Genomic DNA, 13982 nt, shown 5'->3' on the forward strand with positions numbered 1-13982 from the left:
CCCACAGTCCCAGGAGATGATGCATTCGGGAAAGATCGAGTCAATGCTCCAATCCCAAATTCCCCATGGGTGACCGTTCCCCAGGGAGCACCAGATGATCAGTTTAACTTTGGGTATGGGCAGCACGGTGGCCCAGTGGTTAGCACTGCTGCCTCACATCGTCAGGGAGCCGGGTTCAATTCCGGCCTCGGGTGACTGTCTGTGTGGAGTTTGCATGTTCTCCCCGTGTCTACATGGGTTTCCTCCGGGTGCTCCGGTTTCTTCCCACAGTCCAAAAATGTACAGGTTAGGTTGATTGGCCATGCTAAATTGATCCTAGTGTCAGGGGGACTAGCTGGATAAATATGTGGGATAACGGGAATAGGGCCTGGGGGGATTGTTGTTGATGCTGGCTCAATGGGCTGAATGGCCTTCTTCTGCACTGTGGGAATTCTATGATTGAAGTGTTTATGGTTATTATTAGTGATATATTTTTCATGGTGTTTTCTCATGAGGGTTGGCATGTTCCCATTAGGGGTTTGGGCTTTGGATCTACATAGTTGATCAACTTGACTCAGCATTTGTTTTCCGGTTTTTAGACCCCGATTTCGTCTCCGGTGAAAGAATTGTCGGTGCTGAGGTCGCTCAATCCGCATCCCCGAGAGCCTTTTCAAGAGCCCGGTCTTCACGGGGCAGCGGGAGAAGATGGGGAGCAGCCCCGGGGCTTGGCTTTGCAGAATCACCCTTGTGACTGGAGCGATCGGGAGGGGGGTGACGAAGCTCTCGAGGAAACTGATGAACTCCACCAACATCTGCAAGATGATTCACCCGACGCACCGAACCTGGAGTTAATTAGTGCCCTAGCTGAGGACCTGAGGCAAAACTGTTACTCAACCTGCGACTTAGACGTTGCAACGCCAAGCATAAACCGGTAAGGATGATCACCCCAATTGCTTCACTACCTTTGGGAGAGAAACATAGCCTTTTATTAAATCAACATCCTTGGAGTTATCATTGACCAGAAACTGGAGTCACCACAGTCCAAAGATGTGCAGATTAGGTTGATTGGCCATGCTAAATTGACCCTAATGTCAGGGGATTAACAGGGTAAATACATGGGGTTAAGGGAATAGAGCTTGGGTGGGATTGTGGTCGATGCGACTTGATGGGCCGAATGGTCTCCTTCTGCAGTGTAGGGATTCCATGATTCTGTAAACACAGTGGCTACAAGAGCAGGTTGGGAATCCTATGACGAGTAACTCACCTCCTGACTCCCCAAAGCCTATCCACCATCTACAAGTCAGGAGTGTGATGGAATACTCCCTACTTGCCTGGATGGGTGCAGCTCCAACAACATTCAAGAAGCTCGACACCATCCAGGACAAAGCAACCCGCTTGATTGGCACCACATCTACAAACATCCACTCCCTCCACCACTGACGCTCAGTAGCAGCAGTGTGAAGAGGTTTCCTGAGCCGCACTCGGAAGAGGCACTGCAAGAGGTTTTCTGAGTCTAAGTGCATGGTACCGAAAAGAAAGGTGTCAGGGTGTCGGCAGAGAGGATAGAGGAGGCTATGGCCTAGTGGCATTATCGCTAGGCCATTAATCCAGAAAATCAGCTAATGTTCTGGGGACCCGGGTTCGAATCCCGGCACGGCAGATAGTGGAATTTGAATTCAATAAAAAATAATCTGGAATTAAGAATCTACTGATAACTGTGAAACCATTATCGATTGTCGGAAAAGCCCATCTGGTTCACTAATGTCCTTTAGGGAAGGAAATCTGCCGTCCTTACCCGGTCTGGCCTACATGTGACTCCAGAGCCACAGCAATGTGGTTGACTCTCAACTGCCCTTGGGCAACTAGGGATGGGCAAAAAATGCTGGTCAGCCAGCGACGCCCATGTCCCACGAATGAATGAATGAGGGAGGTGTTTCAGGAATAGGCCAAGGTGGAGGGAGGGGGAGGGGAAATCGGCAGGTCATTGGGCCTTAAGGGGAGAGCGCCCCACAGTTGGGAGGGGAGTCCTGATGAAGCCACCACACACCATGCTTTCCCGCATGGGATCTAGCTCCCTTTGCTTCCGGCCTTCCCCCCCTCTCCCGCAAACTACTCCCCCCCTCACACCACACAAGCTGTCTGCCAGCCTGAAAATTGAGTCTGCGAGGGAAAATACCCTTAAATGGCCACGTAAGGGCCCCAAATGGCACAAGGGTGGGCTTCCCCTCTGAGACCCTGCCCACCCCAGCATAGAAGGGTGGCACAGTGGTTAGCACTGCTGCCTCACAGCTCCAGGGTCCCGGGTTCGATTCCCGGCTTGGGTCACTGTCTGTGTGGAGTCTGCACTTTCTCCCCGTGTCTGCGTGGGTTTCCTCCGGGTGCTCCGGTTTCCTCCCACAGTCTAAAAGATGTGCTGGTTAGGTTGATTGGCCTTGCTAAATTGCCCCTAGTTTCGGGGGGCTTAGCAGGGTAAATATGTGGGGTTACGGGGATAGGGTGGGATTGTTGTTGGTGCAGGCTCGATGTGCCAAATGGCCTACTTCTGTAAGAACAAAGAAAATTACAGCACAGGAACAGGCCCTTCGGCCCTCCAAGCCTGCACCGACCATGCTACTCGACTTAACTAAAACCCCCTACCCTTCCGGGACCATATCCCTCTATTCCCATCCTATTCATGTACTTGTCAAGACGCCCCTTAAACGTCACTACCGTATCTGCTTCCACTACCTCCCCCGGCAGCGAGTTCCAGGCACCCACTACTCTCTGTGTAAAAAATCTGCCTCGTACATCTCTTTTAAACTTTGCCCCTCGCACCTTAAACCTATGCCCCCTAGTAATTGACTCTTCCACCCTGGGAAAAAGCTTCTGACTATCCAATCACTGTACTGTAGGGATTCTATGAACCCAGTGGGTTAGGGGACTTGTCAACTGACGCAAAATGGGACATGGGCGTATCTGGCTAGCCAGCATTTATTGCCCATCCCTAGTTACCTTTGAACTGAGTGAGTTGAGAGTCAACCACATTGCTGTGGCTCTGGAGTCACATGTAGGCCAGACCAGGTAAGGACGGCAGATTTCCTTCCCTAAAGGACATTAGTGAACCAGATGGGTTTTTACGACAATCGACAATGGTTTCATGGTCATCAGTAGATTCTTAATTCCAGATATTTTTTACTGTATTTAAATTCCACCATCTGCCGTGGCGGGATTCGAACCCGGGTCCCCAGAACATTAGCTGAGTTTCTGGATTAATAGTCTAGCAATAATACCACGAGGCCATTGGCTCCCCTTGTGTTTTGAATTCCACATTCCCATCTACCCCCGGTAACCTTTGATTCCCTTGACGAACAAGCTTCCATCTGCCTTAAAAATATTCAATGATCCTGCCTCCAGCACCTTCTGAGGCAAGAGTTGCAAAGTCACACAACCCTTTGAGAGAAAAACATTCTCCTCATCTCTATCCTAAAGATGCTGACCCCGAATTTTAAAACAGTCCCTCCTGGTTCCAGACTCACCCACAAGAGGAAAATGCTGGAAAATCTCAGCAGGTCTGGCAGCATCTGTAAGGAGAGAAAAGAGCTGACGTTTCGAGTCCAGAAGACCCTTTTCACATTCTTTTCACATCCACCTTGTTAGGACCATTCAGGGTCTTATATACTTCAATCAAGTCACGTCCCACTCTTCTGAAGTCCAATGAAAACAGGCCAGATTTGTCCAACCTATACTCAGAAGACAACCCTCTCTTATCAATCGAGTAAACCTCCTTCTGAACAACATCCAACACATTTACGTCCTTCCTTAAATAAGGAGATCAAAACTGCACACAGTATTCGCGATGTGGTCTCACCAATGCCTTGTATAAGTGAAGCATAACACCTTTATTTTTGTATTCAATTCCATTCGTGATATAGGATAGCATTTCATTGAACTTCTTAATCACTTGCTGTACCTGCAAGTGTACCTGTACCTGTGATTAATGCGCTAGAACACCTAGATCCCTCTGTACCTCGGAATCCTGCAGTCGTTCTCAATTTACATAATACTCTGCTTTTTTATGCTTCCTGCCAAAGGGAACAACTTCACATTTTCCCACATTATAATCCATCTGTCAAATTTCGTCCACTCACTCAACCTATCTCCGTAGCCTCCTTATGTTCTCTTCGCAACTTACTTTCCTACCTATCTTTGTGCCATCTGCAGATTTAGCGACCATGCCTTTGCTCCTCTCATCGTTGATATAAATTGTCCCTTGTAGGACTCCATTCGTCACATACTGCCAATCAGAAAAAGACCTATTTATGCATACTCTCTGTTTGCTACAAGTCAGCCAAGCTTTTGTCATTCCAATATGTTACACCTACACTGTGAGCATTTATTTTCCGCAATAACCTTTGATGTGGCACCTTATCAAACGCCTTCTGGAAATCCAAGTACAGTACATCTACAGGTCCCCCTCTATCCACAGCACACATTACCCCTTTAAAGATCTCCAATAACTTGGTTAAGCATGATTTTCCTTTCACAAAACCATGCTTATTCTTCCTTATTACTTTGAGTTTCTCTAAATGCTGTGTGGAGTTTGCACGTCCTCCCCTTGTCTGCGTGGGTTTCCGCCAGGCGTTCCAGTTTCCTCCCACAGTCCAAAAGACGTGTTGGTTAGGCGCATTGGCCGTGCTAAATTCTCCCTCAGTGTACCCGAACAGGCGCCGGGGTGTGGCGACTGGGGGATGTTCACAGTAACTTCATTGCAGTGTTAATGTAAGCCTACTTGTGACACTAATAAATAAACTTTAAAAAAACTTTAAACTTTTAATAATTATTTCTAACGCCTTCCCCAAGACTGATGTCAAGCTAACCCAGCCTACAGTTACCTGTTTTCTGCCCCCTTCCCTTCTTGATTGGAGGGGTTAGATTTGCTTCTTCCCAGTCTGATGGAATCTTTCCAGAATCTAGCAAATTTTGGAAAATTAACACCAACACCTCTACTATCTCATTAGCCACCTCTTTAAAGATCCTAGGATGAAGTCCATAAGAACCCGGAGACTTGTCAGTCCGCAGCTCCATCAATTTGTTCAGTACCACTTCCCAAGTGATTATAATTTCACCAAGTTCCTCTCTCCTTTCTCTCTCTTGATTTATAGATGTTACCGGAATGGTCTTTGTATCTTCTACAGTGAAGACAGAAGTCTAAAGATGTGCGGGTTAGGTGGATTGGCCATGCTATATTGCCCCTTAGTGTCCAAAGATGCATAGGTTAGATTGATTGGCCATGCTAAATTGCCCCTTAGTGTGCTGGGATGCGTAGGTTTGAGGGATTAGCGGGGTAAATGTCTGGGGTTATGGGGATAGGGCCTGGGTGGGATTGTTGTTGGTGCAGGCTCGTTGGGCCGAATGGCCTCCTTCTGCACTGTAGGGATTCTATAGATTCAAAATATTTGTTCATTTCATCTGCCGTTTCCTTATTATCTACTATTAACTCTCCATTCTCAGTCTCTAGAGAACCAACACTCACTTTACATACTCTTTTCCTTTTTAAATACCTGTAAAAACATTTTTAAAATTAAGCTTTGACAGGATGTGGGTGTCGCTGGCTAGGCCAGCATTGATTTGCCCATCTCTAGTTGTCCTTGAGAAGGTTTTTACGCTTCCAGCTAGCTTCCTCTCATACTCTAATCTCTTTCTCCTAGTAACCTTTTCTGCTGCTCTGTAAATTCTGATGTAACACCTAACTTCATCATTGTGTAATTATATGCTTTTTCCTTAAATTGGATGCTTTCCTTAACTTCTTTAGTTAACCACGGATGGTGGGTCCTTCCCTTAGAAACTTCCTTTGCAGGAATCTTTTCTTTGGGGAGGAGGGTGAGCTTTGAGGAGGATACAGAGATCCTTCAGTGTGATTTGGACAAGTTGAGTGAATGTGCGATGAGACCTGGATGTTCTCGTACATCAGTCACTGAAGGTAAGCATGCAGATGCAGCAGGCGGTAAAGAAGGCAAATAGTATGTTGGCCTTCATAGCGAGAGGATTCGATAATAGGAGCAAGGATATCTTCATGCAATTATACAGGGCTTTGGTAAGTCCAATATTCCAGCTACCTGGAATATTGTGTGCAATTTCAGCCTCCTTACCTGAAGAAACATGTTCTTGCTATTGAGAAAGTTCAGCGAAGGTTTACCAGAGTGATACATGGGTGGCGAGACTGATGTTTGAGGAGAGATTGAATCAGTTAGGATTGTATTCACTGGAAGTCAGAAGAATGAGGGAAATCATAATGTTCTAACAGGACGAGAGAGGGTAGATGCAGGAAGGATGTTCCTGATGGTGGGGGTGTCCAGAACCTGCAGTCACAGTCTGAGGATATGAGGTAACCATTTCGGACGGAGATGAGGAGAAATTTTGTCACCCAGAGAGTGGTGAGCCTGTGGAATTTGCGACCACGGAAAGCAATTGAGGCCAAAACATTGTGAGTGGAATTTTTCGCCTAAGGTCAATGACCTTTGCACGGCCCCCATCCCCTCTCGCCTGCTACAATTCCCGTGGCTGGTGGGACGGGAAAATTCCACCCTGTATGTTTACAATGAGTTAGATATAGCTCTTGGGGTGAAAGGGATCAAAGGATATGGGGGGAAGGCGGGATCAGGATATTGAGATGGATGATCAGCCGTGATTATATAGAATGGCGGAGCAGGCTCGAATGGGCTGAATGGCTTCCTCCTATTTTCTATGTTTATGGTTTTATGAATGTACTTATTCCTATCTTTCTGAAATACCCCCTTAAGGGTGAGCCACTGCTCCTCTATCGATCTATCCTCCGGCCTAGTATCCCAGTTCAGCCCGCTCAGCCTTCATGCCGCATCGTTGCTCTTATTTCAGTTTAGACAACATACATCTTGCACTTTGCCTGTACAGGGATTTTGTTTGACAGCTGCAGTATGAGAAGGTCCAAACACACACAAAATCTGTCAGAACCATGGATAACTATCAAGACGGAGGTAGTTGCCTCGTTGGACTCTGGAGCAGCCAGTTGCTTGTGCTGCACTGACTTTGCTCTACCGTGTCAGAGAGATGATGCATTTGCTGCTCTCTTGTTTATTTATCTAGTTTAAACCTTTTGTGCTTCTGTGAATATATTGTCAGAGATGCACAGAATCGGAGCCCACTGGTGCTATTAATTAGTTGCATGACTGAACTTCAATTCATTGGATGCGACTCGAACTGGTCCAGATTCAACGCGATTATTTTTGCTTGTCAATAAAAGTAAAAGTTAAAATTCTGCCAAAAGGATTGTAGTCCCGCGCGAGTTCTTCACTCATCGTCTTCTAAGCCCCTCGCAACAAAATGCTCAATCCTACCTTGCTTGCTGCTCTTCTGTTGCCATGGTAACAGGCCTCAGGCTCCTGCTCAGGCCCACTTTGGGCCCACCTTTGTTCTGCTCCCGGATCTGGGCCCTGGCCTGGTTCTCATCCTGATGCCAACCCTCAGCAGAGCTTCGTAATGCAGTGATGCTCCAGACATCGGATTAGGTCAATATTAGGAAAAAAATAAGGAAGAGTTCTGAGCATGGAAGAGGGAGGAATAGACAAAACAAAGACTTGCGTTTATATATGCATTTCCCATGACCACTGGACATCTCAAAACAGCTTTATACTCAATGAGGTACTTGCAGAAGTATAGTTACCGTTGCTGTGTATTCTGGATTAATGGTCTAACATAATACCACAAGGCCATCGCCTCCCCTATAATAAAACTATTAAGAAGGTTCCATTATTAACAAGATTAGGGGTTGACTAACAGCTTTCCTGCAAAGTGCAAAAGATGTTTTAGATGCTTTTAGAATAAATAGACTTCTTCGATATCTTTGATAGATATAGCACTTGGGCGAATGGGATCAAAGGTTATGGGGAGAAAGCAGGATTAGGCTATTGAGTTGGACGATCAGCCATGATCGTGATGAATGATGGAGCAGGCTCGAAGGGCCAAATGGCCTCCTCCTGCTCCTATCTTCTATGTTTCTATGAGAGTGATGGCCCACTTGCTTAGCTCTGGAAGTTCCTATTTTTCATCATGCATGCTTTATTTCCTCATTACTTCTCCGTTTCTTTTATCAGTTCCTTCATTCCCTCTCAGCTTCGTACCGCTCCTGTCCCATCCTTTCCCTGTATTAGCCTCTTCTGTCCTTTTCTTGAAAGCTCTCATTTGAAAGCCAATTTCCAGATAGTCCCACATAATACTTAACCCCATAACTGCTTTCATTTTGGACACAGAGCATTGTTTATTTTACTGGGAGTGTCTTCATCCATCTTAAAAATGTGTAACAATTTCCTCGGAGGGATTACAGGACAAATCCTGATTAATTAGTTTGTTGCACTGTGATGACACAGCTATCTGTTGACTCCAGGAATTTCCCTCAAGGTTGAATACTGTATAATAATGAAATATTGCAGAAGCCTAGATCTCTTCTGCATACTTCCTTCACTGAGGCCCTTCATGGGGACGCAGATAGCCAGCAAAAGTCACATGTTGCTCGGGCAACATCTGGGAGTTCTCTCTGTGCCACGGTCAATAATCCTTTGTTAAAAACTGCCCATCAGAGGCAGCCAAACTGGTCATTATTCCAGATGCTGCCTGTGGGATATTGCTGCAATTCAAATTGGCTTCTGTGTCTGCCTCCGAAAATCAATGTCTTCACTTCAGGGTAATTCATTGCATGTGAAGCGCGCTGGGGTGGATCCCTGAGAGAACCAGAGGTGACGTGAGGAAACATTTGCCTCAGTCGATTCTTAGCTGAAATGCCCTGACTGCAAGGGCAGCATAAGAGATTCAACAGCAACTATTAAAGGATCATTGGATAAATACTTGAAGGGCAGGATTAGGGGAGGCAGTGGTGTCATGGTATTATTGCTGGACTAGTAATCCAAAGACCCAGGGCAATGCTCTGGAGATCCGGGTTCAAATCCCACCAGGGCGAATGATTTGATTTATTATTGCCACATGTATTGGGATATAGTGAAGAACATTGTTTCTTGCGCGCTATACAGACAAAGCATACCATTCATAGAGTACATAGGGGAGAAGGAAAGGAGAGGGTGCAGAATGTAGTGTTACAGTCATAGCTAGGGTGTAGAGGAAGATCAACTTAATGCAAGATAGGTCCATTCAAAAGCCTGATGGCAGCAGGGAAGAAGCTGTTCTTGAGTCGGTTGGTACGTGATCTCAGACTTTTGTATCTTTTTCCCGACGGAAGAAGGTGGAAGAGAGAATGCCCGGGGTGCGTGGGGTCTTTGATTATGCTGGCTGCTTTTCTGAGGCAGCGGGAAGTGTAGATGGAGTCAATGGATGGGAGGCTGGTTTGCGTGATGGACTGGGTTACGTTCACGATCCCTTGCAAGAAGCTACATTGAATTCAATTAAAAACTGGAATTAAAAGTCTGATAATGACAATGAGACCATTGCTAATTGTTGTAAAAACCTATTTGGTTCACTAATGTCCTTTAAGGAAGGAAATCTGCCCTTCTTACCTGGCCTGGCCTACATGTGACTCCAGAACCATGTGGTTGACACTTAACTGCCCTCTGAAATGGCCGACCGAGTTATTAGGAGTGGGCAACAAATACTGGCTAACCCACATTTCATGACCAAATACAAAAAGAGTGGAGCTAATGGATAGCTCTACCAAAGAGCTATCACAGGCGTGGAAGGCACGGTGGCACAGTGGTTAGCACTGCTGCCTCACAGCGGCAGGGACCCGGGTTCGATTCCTGCCTTGGGTCACTGTCTGTGCGGAGTCTGCACGTCTTCCCCATACCTGCGTGGGTTTCCTCCGGGTGCTCCGGTTTCCTCCCACAGTCCAAAGGTGTGCGTGTTAGGTGGATTGGCCATGCTAAAGTGTCATGGAAGTGTCAAGTGTCAGGAAGACTAGCTAGAGTAAATGCATGGGGTTATGGGGTTAGGGCCCGGGTGGGATTGTGGTTGGTGCAGACTTGATGGGCCGAATGGCCTCCTTCTGCACTGTAGGGATTCTATGATTCTCCCCGTGAGTGTGTGAGTTTCCTCCGGGTGCTCCGGTTTCCTCCCACAGTCTGGAAGACGTGCTGGTTAGGTGCATTGGCCGTGCTAAATTCTCCCTCAGTGTACCCAAACAGGCGCCAGAGTGTCAATATGTGCTTTCCTCTCACTTTAATCGACCTGCACAGAGTTGTCCAAACATCGCTGGGTCAAAATTAAGGGACATTCTCCCTGACAGGCACATCTACACCATATGGACTGTCGAGGTTCAAGGAAGTGGCTCACCATCACCTTCTCAAGGGCAATTAGGCCAGAACAACAGATACCTTTTCGCATGCATTTTGAAGATCTGCCAAAATTGCATCCATTTTCTCTGCACTTTCGAGGGACATTGAACACGGAAGGTGTTGACAACGACTGTCCCCTGGTGGACCCATTTTCTTGAAATCCCGGTTGACTTTGGCCTTTCCTGATCAAAGCAGCTTCCTATTTTTCCTTTTTCCAATCAGAACTTTTCCAGAAGCCTCTTTATCCGCTACCCCAGCAATTTATTAGCCCGACTGTACAGGAAGACGGATCAGCCTGAGGGAATATCCTGTTATCTTGTGCTTCAACTGAACCATGTCGATTAGATTTAGCTCTCCCATTAGGTATGTTGTCAGACCTGGCAACTGTCACAGGATGGAGAGACTGCTGCAAACCACTCCCAATCAATTAGGGTTCACATAGGTATCTCATACCAGTCTGTCAGCTGTGCTGGGGGACTTCTGAGTCGATTGAAGCAGCTTTACATATCCCTATTGCGGTTCCGGCTTTAGCAAATGCATTGCCCTAATAATCAGTCAGAAAGATGTTGCATCCTCATTCTGTCTGAGGAAAAGAAGTACAGGCTCATCGTGAATAATTAAATGTGTGGTTTCTTTATTTAGAACCATAGAATCCTGACAATGCAGAAAGGGGCCATTCGGTCCATCCAGTCTGCACTGACTCCCCGAAAGAGCATCCCGCCCAGGCACTCCCCTCCGCCCTTTGCCCATAACCCCACACATTTCCCTGGGCCAATCCACCTAACTCGCACATCTTTGGACAGTGGGAGGAAACCGGAGCACCCGGAGGAAACCCACGCAGACACGGGGAGAACATGCAACTTCCACACAGACAGTGACCCGAGGGCGGAGTCAAACCCGGGTCCCTGGCGCTGTGAGGCAGCAGCGCTAACCACTGTGCCACCGTGACACCCTCTTTCTGGAGAGGACGTTTCCGTTGGTCGTTGTGTTAGTGCCTTCGTATACACAGCAGGAAGGTCACCTCTGATCATAGTTCTGAATGAGATGATGGTCCCAAAACCCGGGACTGAATTTATTGATTTATTAGTCACAAGTAGGCTTACATTAACACTGCAATGAAGTTACTGTGAAAATCCCCTAGTCGCCACACCCCGGCGCCTGTTCGGGTACACTGAGGGAGAATTTAGCACGGCCAATGCGCCCTAACCAGCACTGTGGGAGGAAACCGGAGGAAACCCATGAAGACACAGGGAGAATGCGCAGACTCCGCACAGACAGTAACTCGAGGCTGGGATTGAACCCAGGTCCCTGGCGCTGTGAGGCAGCAGTGCTAACCACTGTGCCACCGTGCCGCCCAAACAGATGAATTAAAAAAATCAAGCCAGTCCTGCCTCTCTCTTTGTCTCACGTCCACTCATAGATGCAACATGGTGAGTCATGTCTCACAATTCTCTGCTTGAGAAATCGCACTGCTCCGCAATCACTCAGGAGTGTGACCTCAATTTGCTCAGTCTGACCATCTTCAGATAACAGATAACCTTTAAGGTTTATATCTAAATGATACATTGCAACTGTATAATATACAAGTGGCACGGTGGCACAGTGGGTTAGCACTGCTGCCTCACAGCGCCAGGGACCCGGGTTCGATTCCCGGCTCGGGTCGATGTCTGTGTGAGGTCTGCATGTTCTCCCCGTGTCTGCGTGGGTTTCCTCTGGGTGCTCCGGTTTCCTCCCACAGTCCGAAAGACGTGCTGGTTAGGTGCATTGGCCGTGCTGAATTCTCCCTCAGTGTACCCGAACAGGCGCCGGAGTGTGGCAACTAGGGGATTTTCACAGTAACTTCATTGCTGATATAAGCCTACTTGTGACACTAATAAAGAAAGAACGAGAGAGAGAGAGAAAAGACAGGTAAGAAAGAGAGAACAAATGAAAAGAGAACGAACAAAAGAGAGAATGAAAGAAAGAGACTGATAGAAGGACAGAAAGAGAGAACGAAGGAAAAAGAGAACGAAAAAAAGAGAGAAAATAAGTAAGTCAGTAAGTCTGTGTGGAGTTTGCACATTCTCCCCGTGTCTGTGTGGGTTTCCTCCGGGTGCTCCAGTTTCCTCCCACGCTCCAAAGATGTGCGGGTTAGGCTGATTGGCCATGCTAAATTGCCCCTTAGTGTCAGTGGATTAGCAGGGTAAATATAGGGGCTAAGGCATGGGTGGGATTGTGGTCGGCGCAGACTCAATGGGCCGAATGGCCTCCTTCTGCACTGTAGGGATTCTATGGTTCTTTACGATTCACTTCACAGAACAAAAATGCATAATTAAATCTAATTTACAAAATGAGTTCAGTTGCAAATCATTGACTGGACTTGCACTTACATCAGGTCATTATTTTAAATGCGGTCTCACACTTGGTGACATCCGATCCCAATGAAGAGCTGTTCTTTCTAGATGTACTCAGTTGTATTGGGCCTTCATTGTATTATTACCTGAATAACGTATTATTCTCATTCTTAGCCTTCTGAGCAGTGTGGCCGAAGAAAGTGAATCTCAGTCATCCGTCTACTTCTGCAAGCCTGAAGTCTCTTCCCCGACGCCACTGGACGAAGAGTATTTGACCATTAGTTCCACGTCAGCCTCTTCGCGGTGCGACAGCCCGGACTCTCAATCGCCGCACGTCGTTATCCCGCCGCCTCACTTCCTGGTGCCTCCCCTCCAACCCTCGGCCCCGGCAGAGAAGGACACGAGCGACAGAACGGACTGGGAGGACCTGGAGGAGATCGATCACGACGTGGGAGCACAAGTGGGACCGAGGAACGAAGAAGACGAGGAAGACGCTCCAAACTTAGTAAGTGTGGCACGTGGTGATTCGGTAAAACGGTAGAGGTTTTACACGGCTCGCCGCGCAACCACTCACTTGCTGCCCGCGCACTAGTGCTGATGTGAATGGCTGTGCGTCGGGAGTGAATGAACTAGAGCTTTGCTTGTGCGTTTGCATTTGCAACCTCGATCGCCGATGCACTGAACACTTCTGTCAGCCACGGCACCGATGTTCCCCTCCACATTGCCGATCTATACGCTGCCAAAGTTGTTGACCATATTTTTTGAGGATGCTTTATACGCCAGTATTACTTGGAATAACACCGGAGCCTTCAGTAGATTATAACTTCACGCAACAATAGAATTGCAGAGAGATCACAGTTTGTAAATAAATTTAACTCAGAAAGAGAGCACTAAAGGCAATTAAAAAATAACCTTAACCTCGTTGGATTAAGGAACAAATTATTTCTTAAATTCTATTAATTTTCTTTTAGTAAACATTCATGGAATGTCACTGCCACTGAGGCACGAACCTTATGGACAGTCTGTGTGTAGCTCTTGAAGAGTGACATTGCCGATCCCTCGACGGTGTTCGATGAAAGGAATCCTGTGCCACCAATAATAGGGGAAAAAGACAAAAGGGTGGGCGGCACGGGTGGCACAGCGGGTTAGCACTGCTGCCTCACAGCGCCAGGGACCCGGGGCGGCACGGGTGGCACAGCGGGTCAGCACTGCTGCCTCACAGTGCCGGGGACTCGGGGCAGCACGGGTGGCACAGCGGGTTAGCACTGCTGCCTCACAGTGCCGGGGACTCGGGGCAGCACGGGTGGCACAGCGGGTCAGCACTGCTGCCTCACAGTGCCAGGGACTCGGGGCAGCACGGGTGGCACAGCGGGTCAGC

General features: G+C 47.5%; 1 protein-coding gene across 1 annotated transcript in view; it reads left to right on the forward strand.

Annotated features, from left to right (window-relative positions):
• The window catches only part of ptpn20 (protein tyrosine phosphatase non-receptor type 20), a 322568-nt gene that overhangs the window by 236139 nt on the left and 72447 nt on the right, over positions 1-13982 (forward strand). The window contains exons 27-29 of the mRNA XM_078199281.1: positions 579-910; positions 7366-7470; positions 12779-13109. Of these exons, the coding sequence (XP_078055407.1) occupies positions 579-910; positions 7366-7470; positions 12779-13109 (768 nt within the window). The remainder of the gene's footprint in view (positions 1-578; positions 911-7365; positions 7471-12778; positions 13110-13982) is intronic.

This window comes from Mustelus asterias, chromosome 28 (genome assembly GCF_964213995.1).
Source record: "Mustelus asterias chromosome 28, sMusAst1.hap1.1, whole genome shotgun sequence".
In the NCBI taxonomy this organism is placed as follows: Eukaryota; Metazoa; Chordata; class Chondrichthyes; order Carcharhiniformes; family Triakidae; genus Mustelus; species Mustelus asterias.